The 13,254-nt window shown below is 46.6% G+C and overlaps 4 protein-coding genes across 4 annotated transcripts; 2 read left to right on the forward strand and 2 right to left on the reverse strand.

Annotated features, from left to right (window-relative positions):
* Positions 1 to 1,668: 1,668 nt before the first annotated feature.
* HD556DRAFT_1373772 (FAD-binding domain-containing protein) lies at positions 1,669 to 4,269 on the forward strand. Its single transcript, XM_041303019.1, has 11 exons — positions 1,669 to 2,239; positions 2,292 to 2,395; positions 2,452 to 2,487; positions 2,534 to 2,762; positions 2,819 to 2,949; positions 3,007 to 3,024; positions 3,072 to 3,122; positions 3,175 to 3,300; positions 3,372 to 3,529; positions 3,580 to 3,652; positions 3,708 to 4,269. The coding sequence occupies exons 1-11, from the start codon at positions 2,068 to 2,070 to the stop codon at positions 4,101 to 4,103; spliced, it is 1,494 nt and encodes a 497-aa protein (XP_041160115.1). The 5' UTR covers positions 1,669 to 2,067; the 3' UTR covers positions 4,104 to 4,269.
* Positions 4,270 to 5,370: 1,101 nt separating this feature from the next.
* On the forward strand, positions 5,371 to 8,088 carry HD556DRAFT_1443505 (MFS general substrate transporter; the record flags this gene model as incomplete). The annotated part of the gene is made up of 21 exons (XM_041306626.1): positions 5,371 to 5,510; positions 5,571 to 5,682; positions 5,738 to 5,816; positions 5,877 to 5,949; positions 5,999 to 6,018; positions 6,069 to 6,139; positions 6,192 to 6,252; positions 6,305 to 6,336; positions 6,394 to 6,399; positions 6,452 to 6,531; positions 6,583 to 6,633; positions 6,688 to 6,765; positions 6,824 to 7,010; positions 7,067 to 7,099; positions 7,150 to 7,212; positions 7,289 to 7,395; positions 7,446 to 7,585; positions 7,643 to 7,677; positions 7,733 to 7,775; positions 7,826 to 8,013; positions 8,071 to 8,088. The coding sequence occupies 21 exons, from the start codon at positions 5,371 to 5,373 to the stop codon at positions 8,086 to 8,088; spliced, it is 1,617 nt and encodes a 538-aa protein (XP_041160116.1).
* A 1,481-nt stretch (positions 8,089 to 9,569) lies between these two features.
* HD556DRAFT_1443506 (thymine dioxygenase) lies at positions 9,570 to 11,155 on the reverse strand (the record flags this gene model as incomplete). Its single annotated transcript, XM_041306627.1, has 11 exons — positions 9,570 to 9,611; positions 9,678 to 9,752; positions 9,811 to 9,822; positions 9,881 to 9,981; positions 10,049 to 10,106; positions 10,163 to 10,288; positions 10,332 to 10,362; positions 10,413 to 10,540; positions 10,594 to 10,790; positions 10,859 to 10,934; positions 10,991 to 11,155. The coding sequence occupies 11 exons, from the start codon at positions 11,153 to 11,155 to the stop codon at positions 9,570 to 9,572; spliced, it is 1,011 nt and encodes a 336-aa protein (XP_041160117.1).
* A 196-nt stretch (positions 11,156 to 11,351) lies between these two features.
* Positions 11,352 to 13,105, reverse strand: HD556DRAFT_1527477 (Clavaminate synthase-like protein; the record flags this gene model as incomplete). Its single annotated transcript, XM_041309346.1, has 11 exons — positions 11,352 to 11,590; positions 11,641 to 11,715; positions 11,769 to 11,780; positions 11,844 to 11,944; positions 12,007 to 12,064; positions 12,136 to 12,201; positions 12,257 to 12,329; positions 12,387 to 12,511; positions 12,570 to 12,757; positions 12,816 to 12,891; positions 12,941 to 13,105. 11 exons carry the CDS (start codon positions 13,103 to 13,105, stop codon positions 11,549 to 11,551), a joined length of 981 nt encoding a protein of 326 aa, XP_041160118.1. The 3' UTR covers positions 11,352 to 11,548.
* Between the last annotated feature and the right edge of the window lie 149 nt (positions 13,106 to 13,254).

Consider the following 13,254-nt stretch of genomic DNA (forward strand, 5'->3'; position numbering starts at 1 on the left):
GGACCCATTCAATCGTATCTCTGATGAAGGTCAGTTCCATAAAGTCATTGCGAGTGACTTATCTTGATATACCATTGTGCCATTTAACACCATAAATTGTTGCTATCGAGGGAGCTGGTTCTGGTTGAGTCAGTCTGTGGGCATTATCGTGGAGTTGCCCACCTTCCTAAAGTGCGTCATGGTGGTACTGCACAGGCGTCCGTTTGGAGGGATGTTGGTGAATTTGTGTAATAGCGGTTCTCTTTCTACGTCTCTCCCGCTTTGCTGACGTGCTTGACTTGACCTCGTCGCGCAGTAAGGTTAAAGGTCTGAAAGTATTGTGCTTTACGGACGGAGGACAGTACTGGTGATCGAGGCTCGTGAGGCTAGAAGAAGTGGTTATGATAAAGAGACTCGCTAGAATTATGAACCGTCAGTTTTACATGCTGAAGAGGTTTGATTGCATGAAGAGCAGTGTCACGCTGGCATTACGCTTTCGTCTTGGCAGATGTATAGGATCTGTCGAGTGCGCTATTGAACCACTGAACCTCATGGATGAACGATGAACTCCATGCCCTCCTAGGGAATGTCAGACGCTGTGAAGAACAAGTTTATGCCATAACCGGTGAATGCTGAACCGGTGACCATCATACGTGCACACTGGAGTCTTTGGCTGGCCTATAAAATCATGGGAATACTTTATTTAAGTAATAATGAGTTGGAGACTCTGTCATTTGCATGTACAGACGTTCTACTGCCTAACACTGTCAAGCCTGCTTGAGTGGTGATGCATGATGGGAATTATGCATTATGATTGATTTTGAATGAGAACACGTAGGAGATGACCAATCTGTATGAGACTCGGCGCGAAAGTCTGGCGGACAGGTTTGGGCCACGTCTCGGGGATGCCTCGGAGTGCTTGGTCGGGTGGTCAAAGATCTGTTTGTCTTGCACCACGGTCACACATCCCAATCACCGCCATGTCAAATTCATCGGCCTCGATAACGAGATTATGATGGTGTTGGAAATGGAGTGAGAGAGAAGCTTGGAGATATGGAGGTGATGGTGATGCATGGAGATATGGAGGTGACGGTGATGCATGAGAAGTTGAGAACATGTAGGAAATGACCAATCTGTATGAGCGCGGAAGACATGTTTGGACAACCGTCGTCTCGGGGATGCCTCGGGCGGTCAAGTCTTGCACCACGGTCACATATCCCAATCACCGTCATGCCAAATTCATCGGCCTTGCCGTCGCCGTTTTAGTCACATAGCGGGAGCTGGGAGATGCAGATAACGAGATTAAGTACTATCCCTCCCGGCTGAGTCGTTTCGAGCGTCGTCGCAGGAGGCCGTGGTATCGGTTTAGAACTCCGCCACGGCAACGTTCGGCTGGCTGTCACAGCGTGACTTTGGTTACTTTCGAAGAACTTGACCATTTCTTCGTGAAAATGAGTCGTTCAACCTCGCAATGAACGGTAGATATTAGAAACATTGATTGAAGTTGTAAATTATGTGTGGAAGTAAGAATATTTAGGTTGTGACGACTCAGCCGGGATGGATCATAAGCTTGGGATTTGGGGATACGAAGGTGATCGGGCAGCTGAGCCGGATCCGAGAGAAGGATCCGATTTATTTTTGGGACCGACTCGCTTCCTTTGTATTAATCTAACTTACTTATTTAAGTCAGTACGTTTAATTCATCACTTCTGGATCCAACCTTCAAGTATGTACTAGTAGTCTTGTGCTCGGACAACAACTCATTACATAAAATGACCCGCAACACCTAGGCGTACCATTATCCAGTGATCAGAAAAGTACTTGATCTACTATATCATAACTGCGAGTACCTCGTAGACGGCTAGCGCTCATCTCCGTCCACGCTGATAATAGTACTGTTGGCATGCCTTTTATCTCGATGAGCCGACCTGAGGTAAGTACTTACTACATGCACTAGTGCCTGAGTGGCGTAGTCGGCCAATGAAAAATCATTTGTCGTTCATCGGTTAATATTCCGCTAGTAATTAAATAGAACCTCCTCCAAACTTTCGATGGCCAGTTTTCAAACTTTTCTCCGGACTAGAAATAATGGTCGCATTTGCTGACCTCTCACTCTCCTTTCTTTTTGGCCTCTCTGGCCTCACAGCACGCCATGATGATACTTCATCAGAATCTCACCATGCAGAAAATGTCGTTCGAAGTTCAGTTTGCGAGCAGATCGCATCGGAGGTCTCGTCGAGCTCCGTAGTCTATTACCCCGGTGCGTACTTCCACTCAAGTCTCTTGGTCACGGCTGACCCATATTTCTACAGGCTCATATCAATATCTCAAGGACAACTATCACTGGTCCGCGTCTAGTACTCAGAACTCGCAATGTACCTTTGAGCCTACAACAGCTGATGATGTTGCAATCGCGGTATGTGCGAGGCGAACAAATTCACCACTCACCTGCTGATGTGTCTTGTATTTCAGCTTCGAATTTTAGGACAGACGCAAACACAATTTGGGGTGAGTAACAATGGCTTCAGCTTTCATTATATTGACTGTCACCAAGATTAAAAGTGGAGGACACGCCGCAAATGCAGGCTTCTCTTCAACCCCAGGCGTCCAAATTGCGATGTATTCCTTTTCGGATGTTGTGTATGATTCAACCGCACAAACAGCAACTGTGGGCACAGGTTTACTATGGGACGATGTTTATGTTGCATTGCAGCCGTATAACGTAAGTGTCGTGGGTGCGAAAGTTACTGGCATTGGAGTGGGAGGCGTTGTTTTGGGAGGAGGTATAGTTTTACCAAGGCCCATAATAAAAATGAAGCTCATTTTATTTGTTCACTAGGATATTCGTATCTAACTAATCAACATGGCCTGGGCTTCGACAACGTCGTAGCCTTCGAACTTGTTTTGCCCAATGGCACAGTGACTGATGTATCGGATTCCACAAATCCAGATCTGTTCTTTGCCTTGCGGGTGAGTTTCCAGCGGTCTGATCACGTCAACTATCCTAATTTTCTGCGAAATTTCAAGGGGGGATTCAATAACTTTGTGCGTAACGCCAATTTATCCGTTGACGAACGTGCTGACAATAGCAGGGCATCGTGACGAGGGTTACTGTCAAAACATATCCTCAGTCTCTAGTCTGGGTAAGAACTCTCAATCTTGGTAAGTATACTTTGACAATAATCTCGCGCGCAGGGCGGACGTGTTTCGTATTCGCATGACCAATGGGATGGCGCAACCTCAGCTATTGCCCGCTACGCGGCGAATCTCACTGATTCAAAGGCATCCATATACAACACCTACAACTATGTCGCTGGAGTGGTGCGTCAGCTTTCGCCATTCTCTACTTACTGCTCAGTGAGTGACTTACGTGTAACGTGTTTGCGTTACAGGCCGAAGAATCGACCATCCTCTTTTATGATGCTCCAACACGCCCTTATGACATATTCGAAGACTTCTTGACAGCTCCTCATATCGAAAAAGATATCGGTACCAGATCCTACGTAAATCTCGTGCAGTCTCTTCCCTTAAATATTACTTCTGGGCTTAGGTAAGTTGGTGTAGAACGTAAGACCGTCTGTTCCACTCACTTGAAGACAGATCCGTGTTCCATTGGATAGCAATGGAGGAGGTTACAGTGCCCGTGTTGGACATGATTGCAAACGAGACACTGGTAATCACTCCTTCCCTTTGATTTGGATACATCATTAACGTATAATATTCTTCAGTACTGGGGCTCAACATTGGAAAAAGCCAGTGCTGAAATCATCTCATACGACGTGGACATCTACGTGCCGACGCTCTACGACCACGTCGCTTCGCCGACCGCATACCCAGCGTCACGAGACAGAGGCTACTCATTCATCGAAGTATACTATGGTTGGTCGGATTCGAAGTTTGACGACGTGATCTTCGATGCTGTCAACGCAAGCGCCCAGCATATGATTCAGGCCCTCACGGATCTTGGTCAGAACATCGCGGATGTCCCCGTGTACCCGAACAACGCGCCTCCCAACACGAGTTTAGAGAGAATGTATGGCGTTAACGTACCTCGTTTGCAAGAGATCAAGAAGGCTGTCGATCCGGATAATATCATGGGATTGTCGGGCGGCTGGAAATTCTAGTCATAGTTCGAATATAGAAGACAACTTCGATGTAAATTCACATTCGTTTTCACCTATACCTACCTATCTAGATGGGAGCCCTTTATAATGGCGGCCATATAGCACATATTACTACGTATATGCAGCTTTCTGATGTTAACATTGTCAATATAAGTCACAAAAAGCGCTGGTGCCTCTTCGTAAGAAAATTATCGCAAGTCAAAAACACGACCCACCAAATATTTCGTAAAAAGTACACGAGAGGAAAAAAGTCTTGGGTGACTCAAGTAAAACGCAATATTCACGAAGTGTATGGCAAGGTCCGTAAAGCTCACGACTAAGAGCAAAAACATCGAAGCAACCAGTAGATGACCTCATGACGGATGCGAGTAAGGACGACCCCTAACTTAAAAAGAAATCCGCAGTACCTAACTCCCGTCCCATCGATGGTGCGCCTTGCATTCCTGTTGAGACACTTGTGTCCAGCACAAACCAGAAATTGACCTGCTTGCGTCGAACCGCCAGCCTCATTGCCATTTGCATGTTGTGCAGCTGCTGCTGTCCCTTCTGCGCGGGCCAATTCTGATGAGCATAAAAATAGCTTAAGCCACTCTGTGGCTTGAACGTTTGATCACCGGCACCGCTCAGCCTACAGCCAGAGTAATGAAAGTTGTGTTGCCTCTAGCAACAAAGCCTGCCGCTCTGTTCCAACATCGCTGGACTTGATCTCAGCCGCGTTAACTGTGCATTCACTTGGGAGAGTAGGGTGCACGCAACAAAAAAATTCCGACATAGTATGTGATGTAGATACAAGAAGCATCTACTTACATCAAACTTACATTGACATCACGGCGTACTTGTTTGGTCATATGTTCACCCTACCGTCCATATCGGGTAATCTTAGTTGCGTGATGCTGCCACGGTTCTCGCAGTTCTGCCGGTAGTAGAACTACCTTGAAATAGTTCTGCCCACAACACTAACTGTGAGCTCCCGGGCCTATCAGCAGTGGCAGTAGATTCAAACTGATTTTATGCTGATCTCTTCCTCGCTTGTTGGAATTGCTTGTTGTGCCTACAATTTTGGTCTACTTTACGCTAAATACAGCTCGTCCAACTCGCAGACTACTTATATTGAACAGGGATCGTAAAACGACGATTTTAACTCTGGCAAGGCCTCACAATCTGCGCTCCCCCGAAATTAAAAGAGATACGCTCTCATCGTAAGTACTGTGCTTTAAATTGATAATGGGTATCAAGTGACGATATTCGCTTCCCAATTCTCACACTAATGGCTCTAGAGGATGTTAAATCCCAGCAACTGCAGTCAGAAACGAAGGCAGATGACTCAATCAAAGTCGATGTTACCGATGAGGTGGATTTTGTCGCTTATTACGAGCAGAATACTGGCCGTTTAGTAGTTGACCCCGAGTATGTGGTTGTTGCTCCTACTTATCCCGAGTCCATCGTTACTCATTCGTAACTCACTAGACAGGCGAAGGTCGAGTTTGGGGAGGTAATGGCCTCTAGGCTCAAGCTTAATCCTGATGGGTTAAAGGTTCTCTGGCCTCAACCCGCTGACGACCCGAACGACCCGCAAAATGTTCGTCATTTCACTATCGTGTCCCTTTCACTAACACTAAGCTATTCATTCGTAGTGGACTGATTTCCGTAAGACTGTGCACCTGATCATCATTACGATGTCTGGAGTGGTACCTGACTTTGACGGTGGAATTGGTATGTATCTCGCCCTCGCTCATTATCCATAGTAGTGTCATTGTGAACTTTTATTGGCAGGAATCGCGTCGATATTTGGCCTCGCTCAAACTTATGACACGACCTCGGGTGTCATCAACGATCTGACGTCAAAGTGCGTGATGCATCAATCGTCACTCACATTCAATGACAATTCCCTGAAGCTGGGGCATCTTCCTTCTGGGTGAGATCACATCATTACATGAGAATAGCATCTTCTCATCTGTAGTCCAGGTTGGGGAGGCATCTTCTGGGTCATGCTCGTGAGACGGTATGGTCGGTTGCCAGTACTCTTCTGGAGTCAGGTATATATTTCCAGTGATTTGGCCGATATGAACCCTGAAAACTTGAGCGCAGCTTTTTACACTTGCATTCTTGGTTGGTGCCACATTGGCGCCGAATCTAGCCACCTTCGCAGGTATTTACACAATAATTCGGTATTTATTGGACAATGTTAACCTTTGATGAAGGGATGCGTTGCCTGAGTGCATTCTTTGGGCAGGTCATCATTTTTTCATGGCTGCGTTAAACTGACTACGGTCTCAGAACGTGTCCCCAGGTGACAGTATGATTAGTAGCGATTCTCGTGATAGCTTTGTCATTCACCAACCTCCAAGGGTCTTTATACCGTGACGGATATCTTCCCCTTCCATCTTCAAGCACGGAAGCTGAACATCTGGACCTCGGGTGTTGTTATGTCAGAGAATGAATCCTTTTATTGGGAGAAACATTTCTCACTATCTCATAGATCGCCTTTCTTATCACCATTTGTATTTGGCTTTCTTGTAGCGCGTGCGAGGTACGTCTTACATATACTATTTTTGATTCAGGATACCCATCAATAGTTGGATAGCTGGAGATGGGCCTATGCTATAGGATCTATTTACAACGCCATCGTATTACTTCTCATTGCGTTTTTCATGGAAGAAACGTACGTTCTGACATACTGTTTCTTCATAAGATAGTGGCGTTGACTTTTGCTGAACCAGTATGTATGATCGTCGCCTTGCATCGAAGCCACTGCAAATTTCTACGGGACTGCGATATCGATTTGAAACTTTGATAGGCGTCACTGGGTACAAGATGGCAAAATACAGACCACGATGGCCGGAAGTTCTATTGGCATCTTTGGATGTCGTTTGGCGTCCTCAGTTTTTCTTCGTAGTTCTCTTTGAGGTGAGATGAATTGCGTTGCTGACCATACTTCGTACATTTGCTGACCTTTTCGAAAGGCATTGCTTTTCGGGTTCTCGATCGGTGTGAACGTGAGCGTTTTCGTTTCGACCTGCAGTAATCAACTTATCGACTTTTGTAGACGACAAATGTTGTCTTCATGGGATCTCCTCCTCCGGTCGGATTTGGCTTTAGCCAATATGCCGTGGCTGGAGCGTATGCGACTCCAATTGCAAGTTTTTTCCGTCTATGAAGTACTGTTCTGAGCATGGAATTTTTAGGTCGCCGTCCTTCTTGGCGAGTTCATTGGACGTTACGTTAATGAATTCATTATGGATCTGCATATTCGCAAAAACGGTGGTTTCTTCGAGGCCGAGAGCCGCTTGTGGTATGCAAACTCAACTGATGGTCCAAGGTTAGAGCTGAGAATTTGTGTAGGACCTGTTACTTAGCCATGCCGCTTTATATCTGTGGCTTTTTGACGCTGGGTGCTGGGATACAAAATCTCAATGAAACCGCTCTCATCATGGGCTGGGGCATTGCATTTGTTGCAATCACTCTCAACACTGTTGCAGTGTGTAAGTCTCGGATCCAGTACTTCGAGTGTCGCAGGAAAACTCAAGGAATATTATTAGACGCATATTGTAATGACTGCTTCCCTCGCAGGGCAGTGAGTGACGCATATATATTTATTTGCATTTCAGTGACACGTCCTTCCCCTCTAGGGCGAAGTCAGTGCCCTCTTAAACTTTGCAAGATCAGTGGGCGGTGAGTTACAACGGCGCATGATTTCTTCAACGTTCACGATTGCGGCCTAGGTTTCGCAGTCGCATATTTCCAAGTCCCATGGGCTACAAAATCTGGAGCATTGACGGTGTTTGGTGTTGAAACAGCGCAAGTGATATCGCTTGACGCACTCGAAGAGTCTGACGGTTTTTATAGGCTTGTGGTTGGCATGTTTTTCATCGCCGTTCCTATGACACAACTGAAGGGAAGCTACTTCCGAGTAAGTGCAGTTCTTTTCATTTGCGTTATAGCACTGAATCTACACATCAAATACTAGGCACGTTTTGCCTTATAATTGGCACTTGAATGTATATGCAGCCTTTGTTACCTTTCTCATCGGGTGCAAGCCAGCATCGGTCGACTTAACTGTCGTAGGTTGACATTGTCAATATAGGTCACAAAAAGCGCTGGTGCCTCTTACAGTAAGAAAATTATCACAAGTAAAAAACACAACCTGCCAAATACTTTGTAAAAGTACACGAGAGGGAAAAAAATCTTGGGTGGCAATGTTCACGAAGTGTATGGCAAGGTGCGAAATAGTCTGTAAAGCTCACGACTTCAAGAGAAAACACATCGAAGCAACCAGTTTAATTAGTGGATGACCTCATGCCTGATGCGAGTAAGGACGACCACAACTAAAAAAGAAATCCGCAGCACCTAACTTCATAAGAATCCCGTCCCACCATCTGCGCCCTGCATTCCTGTTTGTTGCCCTCGAGACACTTGTGTGCCTGGAACAACTAGAGATGGACTTAGTTGCGTTTCTGTCGGGCGTCCTTGAGACACTTGTGTCCAGCACAACCAGAGATTGACCTGCTTGCGTCGAACTACCAGCCTCATTGCCATTCGTATGTTGTGCAGCTGCTGCTGCCCCTTCTGCGCGGGCAAGTTCTGACGAGCATAAAAATAGCATATAGCTTGAGCCACTCTATGGGCCTATGGCTTGAACGTTCACCGGCACCGCTCAGCCTACAGCCTGACATAATGATTGTGTTGCCTCTATCAACAGAGCCTGCCGCTCTATTCCAACATCGCTGAACTTTATCTCAGCCGCGTTAACTGTGCATTCACTTGGGAGAGTAGAGTGCATGCAACAAAAACGATACCGTTTCCCCACAGAGACAAGGAGACATCCTCACCAGCGTCGAGAGGATTTGCTTTGAATCCTGGCACGATATCCGGCAGGATAACTTTGATTTCCTCCTTCTTAGCTGCGGCTCTCGACCTCTTCAGATGACACGAATAGCATGGGCGCTGCTGTCAAAGAGTTTGCCGCTGGCGGGTCAATACTCCCTCTTTGTAGCTCAGGCTGTGTTGGGACTTGGTGCGGGACCCGGATTAGCTGCTGGGCGTTACTGAGAAGCGTGGCTGTCTGGCTGCTGGTTTGGCCGCAGGAGCGTCCGGTAGAGGTGTGGCTTGAATTGGCCCAGACGCTGCTGGATTCGATGGAAACTAGAGTTTCGCGGTAGTGAAATGAAGATAGAAAAACGAAGAACGAATGTGACGAGATGCTATGCTACTAACGAGGGTAAGCGAATGAACGATAACAACTTGTAATGCAAGTCCTTGTATGACAAGCTCGACTTGGAATTTCGAATAAAACGACAAAGCTAAGAGCGTCTGAGACGCTTAGTCGGACGTGCAGTGGTGCTGGCGCTGAGTCACTGACAGTTGACAAGCTCCTTGCTCATTCTTACATAAACCTTTGGAACATTCGGACAAACAGATAATTTAAATTACCATACTTATGTCAACCCATAACACCTTTCACCAGCTTTAATAATCCGCGGCAAACCGCTTCAACACATACTCTTCCACCTATTCCGTCACCATTGACATCAATATGTAATTTCCATTTGCCACTTGGAAGGCAAACCAACTCACCGACACGGGCTCATACTTCTTGGGATAATCTGCTGACCACGTGCCAGGGATCGAATCAACGACTGTGGAAAAGTCCTGTACATACCAACCATCAATCGACAAATCTTGCATAAAAGGGGGAAAGATAGCGCACGGCAGCACAGAACTGATATATATGTTGACGTATCAGCTACAGGACGGAGGATTAGCGGGTATAAACTCACGTAGGGGATAGAATATCGATCTGGAAGCATGCCATTCTTCGTGACCGCATCCGGCGGTGCGCGGACGCGATGCAACGTGCTCCGTATCATGTCGTTCGACCCTACAGAAGTCGAATCAGCACATTGGTAGCCATACAGTGGTCCCAGCAAGACTAAATGAACCCTCACATCGCCGCAAGAAATCCCCTGCATTAACGATGATCGAGTTCGGAATTGGCGGTACCGTCTTCAACAGTAAATTAGTTTTGACTTTAGTATGGGGGTGACCTCACGGTTACACACCAAAAACCTCCCAGACTCATTCGGATCCTCGACTTCGAGGCCCCCCACGTTGTCTTGAAAGAGGACCTGCCTTGGGTTAGCCTCGATGTATGACGTGAAAGGACACAAAAGAAAGGGGAGACTTGACTGTAAGCGTATCAAAATCCGTATGATTCGAGATTCGTGCAACCTTGTTCGTAAGGACAGATTCGAGGGGGATGCTAGTATCGTGATTCAAGCTCACATCAGTCGATCGACAATGAAAGCTTACCTGGGATAGTGTTGCAGTCTCAGCCCATTATCTGGCATCCCATGATACCTCACAAGCCACTCCTCCTCCAAGCCGAAACCCAGCGCGAGCGCGCGAAGGATGTTCTTCTCAACCTCATGGCATTTCTTCTTCTCCGTCAGAATCAAGGTGCAAGAGTTCATGCCCAAGTGGACACACTGACCCAATAGAACGCCAAACACGATTCCTTGAAGCCGGGGAGGATGTGATGGGGCGGCCAGATGTTTGGCATCAAGTCATCGTCCTCACGCCCGATGTCGAACGACTCTTTCACGCTTGGGAGTGGTATGTCAGCCTCAGTGGCAGAATCTCCCGAATCCGGGAGTTGGGATTCTTTCTCCTGGCCGGGGAAGGAGTAACCTGAGAGACGACATATGTGAAAGTGACTAAACCCCTAATCTTAGTATTCAGCAATGGAATTATCTAACCTCGATGATGCATTCCAGAGTCCGGATGAGGCGCGAGCATTTTGCTTTCGTGCGGAAGGGCAAAAAAGCGCTTCGACTATCGCGCGACTCATATGTTAGAAATCCTAGCTAGGGAGGCGGCTGTTAACCCACCAAATCAAACATCTCTTGGACCTCTTCGTTCGATATACCGAAATTCGCGAGGTAGACGAATCCATACGATTTGAATGACCCGAGGAGCTGATCTGCAGCCTGCTGTTTCGCAGATCCGTCTAAGAACGGAGCGAAATCAATGATGGGGATTGAATGACTCGACATAACAGTGTTAGATGGTCAAGGGGTGATATTGGAAACCAAGTGGATCAATCTCACAGTTTACATCCTTAGTCGACAGCTTTTAATAGTTTGTATGTTATGAATAATATCAAGTTTATGTGATAGCTTAATTTGACTTAGATGTATTTTGCCTAATTGTATCCAAGTTAGCACTGCGGGAGGTTTTCCCTGATGACGATGAGCATCAAACTTCTTGAAATTTACTGATTAGGTTACACACATGGACTTCGCCTCTGAGAATACCGATACTCTTGAATACAATTTATATACATAGCATGACAAATGCATAACTCCTTTCACAAGTATCCCGACCCTCGAAGCGCCTGGGAGATAGATAATCACCATTATATCCGTGTCCCTTCACCTCCCTTCACCTTAATAATTTGCGGCAAACCGCTTCATTGCATACTCCTTCACCTACACCAATCTCAGTATCCAAGCACTTCGACTTTGACGAGGCAACGTACCGAGACAGGCTCATGCTTTTTGGGCTGATCTGCCGACCACGTGCCTGGTATGGCGTCGATAATTGTAGACATGTCCTATAGCCACCCATGAATAGACGTAGGTACGATGGAAAAGTGGAAAAACATACGGGGGCACAGAACTGTAGACATTGTATGAGATCAATCTAGTCACGATATCTAGATCAAGGGGGGGGGGAACTTACGTAGGGCATAGAATACCGGGACGGAAGCAGGCCATCTTTTGCTGCCACACCCGGCGGTGCTACAACGCGGTGCATTGTACTCAGTATCGTATCATTCGACCCTACAATTCACAAGTCAACACAATGGTACCAGTCCAACAGTTGCAGAGCAGAAGGGCCCTACATCGCCGCAAAAAGTCACCCGCATTGAGAACGATCGAGTTGGGGATGGGAGGCACTGGCTACAAATATTTTACACATCCATATTAGTTATGACATTGGTGTGGAAGTGGGCTCGAACAAGAGTACGGACCACATAATTCCCAGGCTCATTCGGGTCCTCGACTTCGAGTCCTCCTATCTCTCCTTGAAAGAGGAACTGCCTTGGGTTAGTTTCGCTTCTTTGAACAGATGACACAGAGGGAGAAACTGACTGTAAGCGTGTCGAAATCTGTATGAGCCGATATCCTTGTCAGCTTGTTCGTCTCGAGCAATTCAGAGAATATGCTGCGTTATACAGCACTATTCAATTTCGTACCGGTCGTGAGTGAGTGAAACCCCTACCTAGGATAGTGATGTAACCTCAGCTGACTATTTGCCGTCTCGTGATACTTCAAGAACCACGCCTCCTCCAAGCCAAAACCCAGTGCAAGGGCGCGGAGGATATTCTGTTCGACTTCGTGACATTTCTGTATACTCCATCAGAATTCACGTACGTTGAATTTAACCGCGATGGAACACACTCACCCAAAAGAAGGACAAACACGCTTCATTGAACCCAGGGAGGACGCCCTCGGGCAGCCAGATGTTTGGCATGAAGTCGTTATCCTCGCTCCCGCATTCAAAGGACTCCTTCATGCTTGGTGGTGCAATGGTAAATTCGTCCCCAGAATCCGAGTATTGTATTTCTTTTTCCTGGCAAGGGTAAGAGTATCCTGAGAGATGACATATGTGAAGGCGAGTGAACTTGCAGCCAATAATGAAAGATCTAACCTCGATGATGGCTTCCGGAATCCGGATGAGGCGCAAGCATTTTGGTTTCATGAGGAAGAGCAAAAAAGCGTTTCAGCTTTCGTGGTGTAAGTTAGAAATTCTGAGTGAAGAGGAGGCTGACCCACCCAGTCAAACATATCTTGGACCTCTCCCTCCGGAATACCGAAATTCGTGATATAGACAAATCCAGCCGATTTGAACGACCCGAGGAGCTGATCTGCAGTCTGCTGTTTCGCAGATCCGTCTAAGAACGGAGCGAAATCAACAATGGGGATTGGATTATTCGACATAGCGATGTTAGATGGTCAAGTATGAAACTAGCTTACATCTTTGGTTGCAGCCCGCCGTTTTAAACATTTAGGCCATAAAAATCAGCTGTGTCATTTGGATCTGGCTCTAGAGTTGCTTGAGATGATCATAATCACGATGGAGTTGGCCA

Source organism: Suillus plorans, assembly GCF_016647745.1.
Source record: "Suillus plorans strain S12 chromosome Unknown HD556scaffold_29, whole genome shotgun sequence".
Lineage (NCBI taxonomy): Eukaryota > Fungi > Basidiomycota > Agaricomycetes > Boletales > Suillaceae > Suillus > Suillus plorans.

What these genes read in the sequence shown, in the direction of transcription:
- HD556DRAFT_1373772 (XM_041303019.1), top strand. Translation starts at nt 2,068, where the DNA reads ATGGTCGCATTTGCTGACCTCTCACTCTCCTTTCTTTTTGGCCTCTCT. An exon ending in AGGCGTTGTTTTGGGAGGAG is followed by an intron (nt 2,763 to 2,818) that starts GTATAGTTTTAC and finishes TTTGTTCACTAG; the next exon opens with GATATTCGTATCTAACTAAT. An exon ending in ATCCTCAGTCTCTAGTCTGG is followed by an intron (nt 3,123 to 3,174) that starts GTAAGAACTCTC and finishes TCTCGCGCGCAG; the next exon opens with GGCGGACGTGTTTCGTATTC.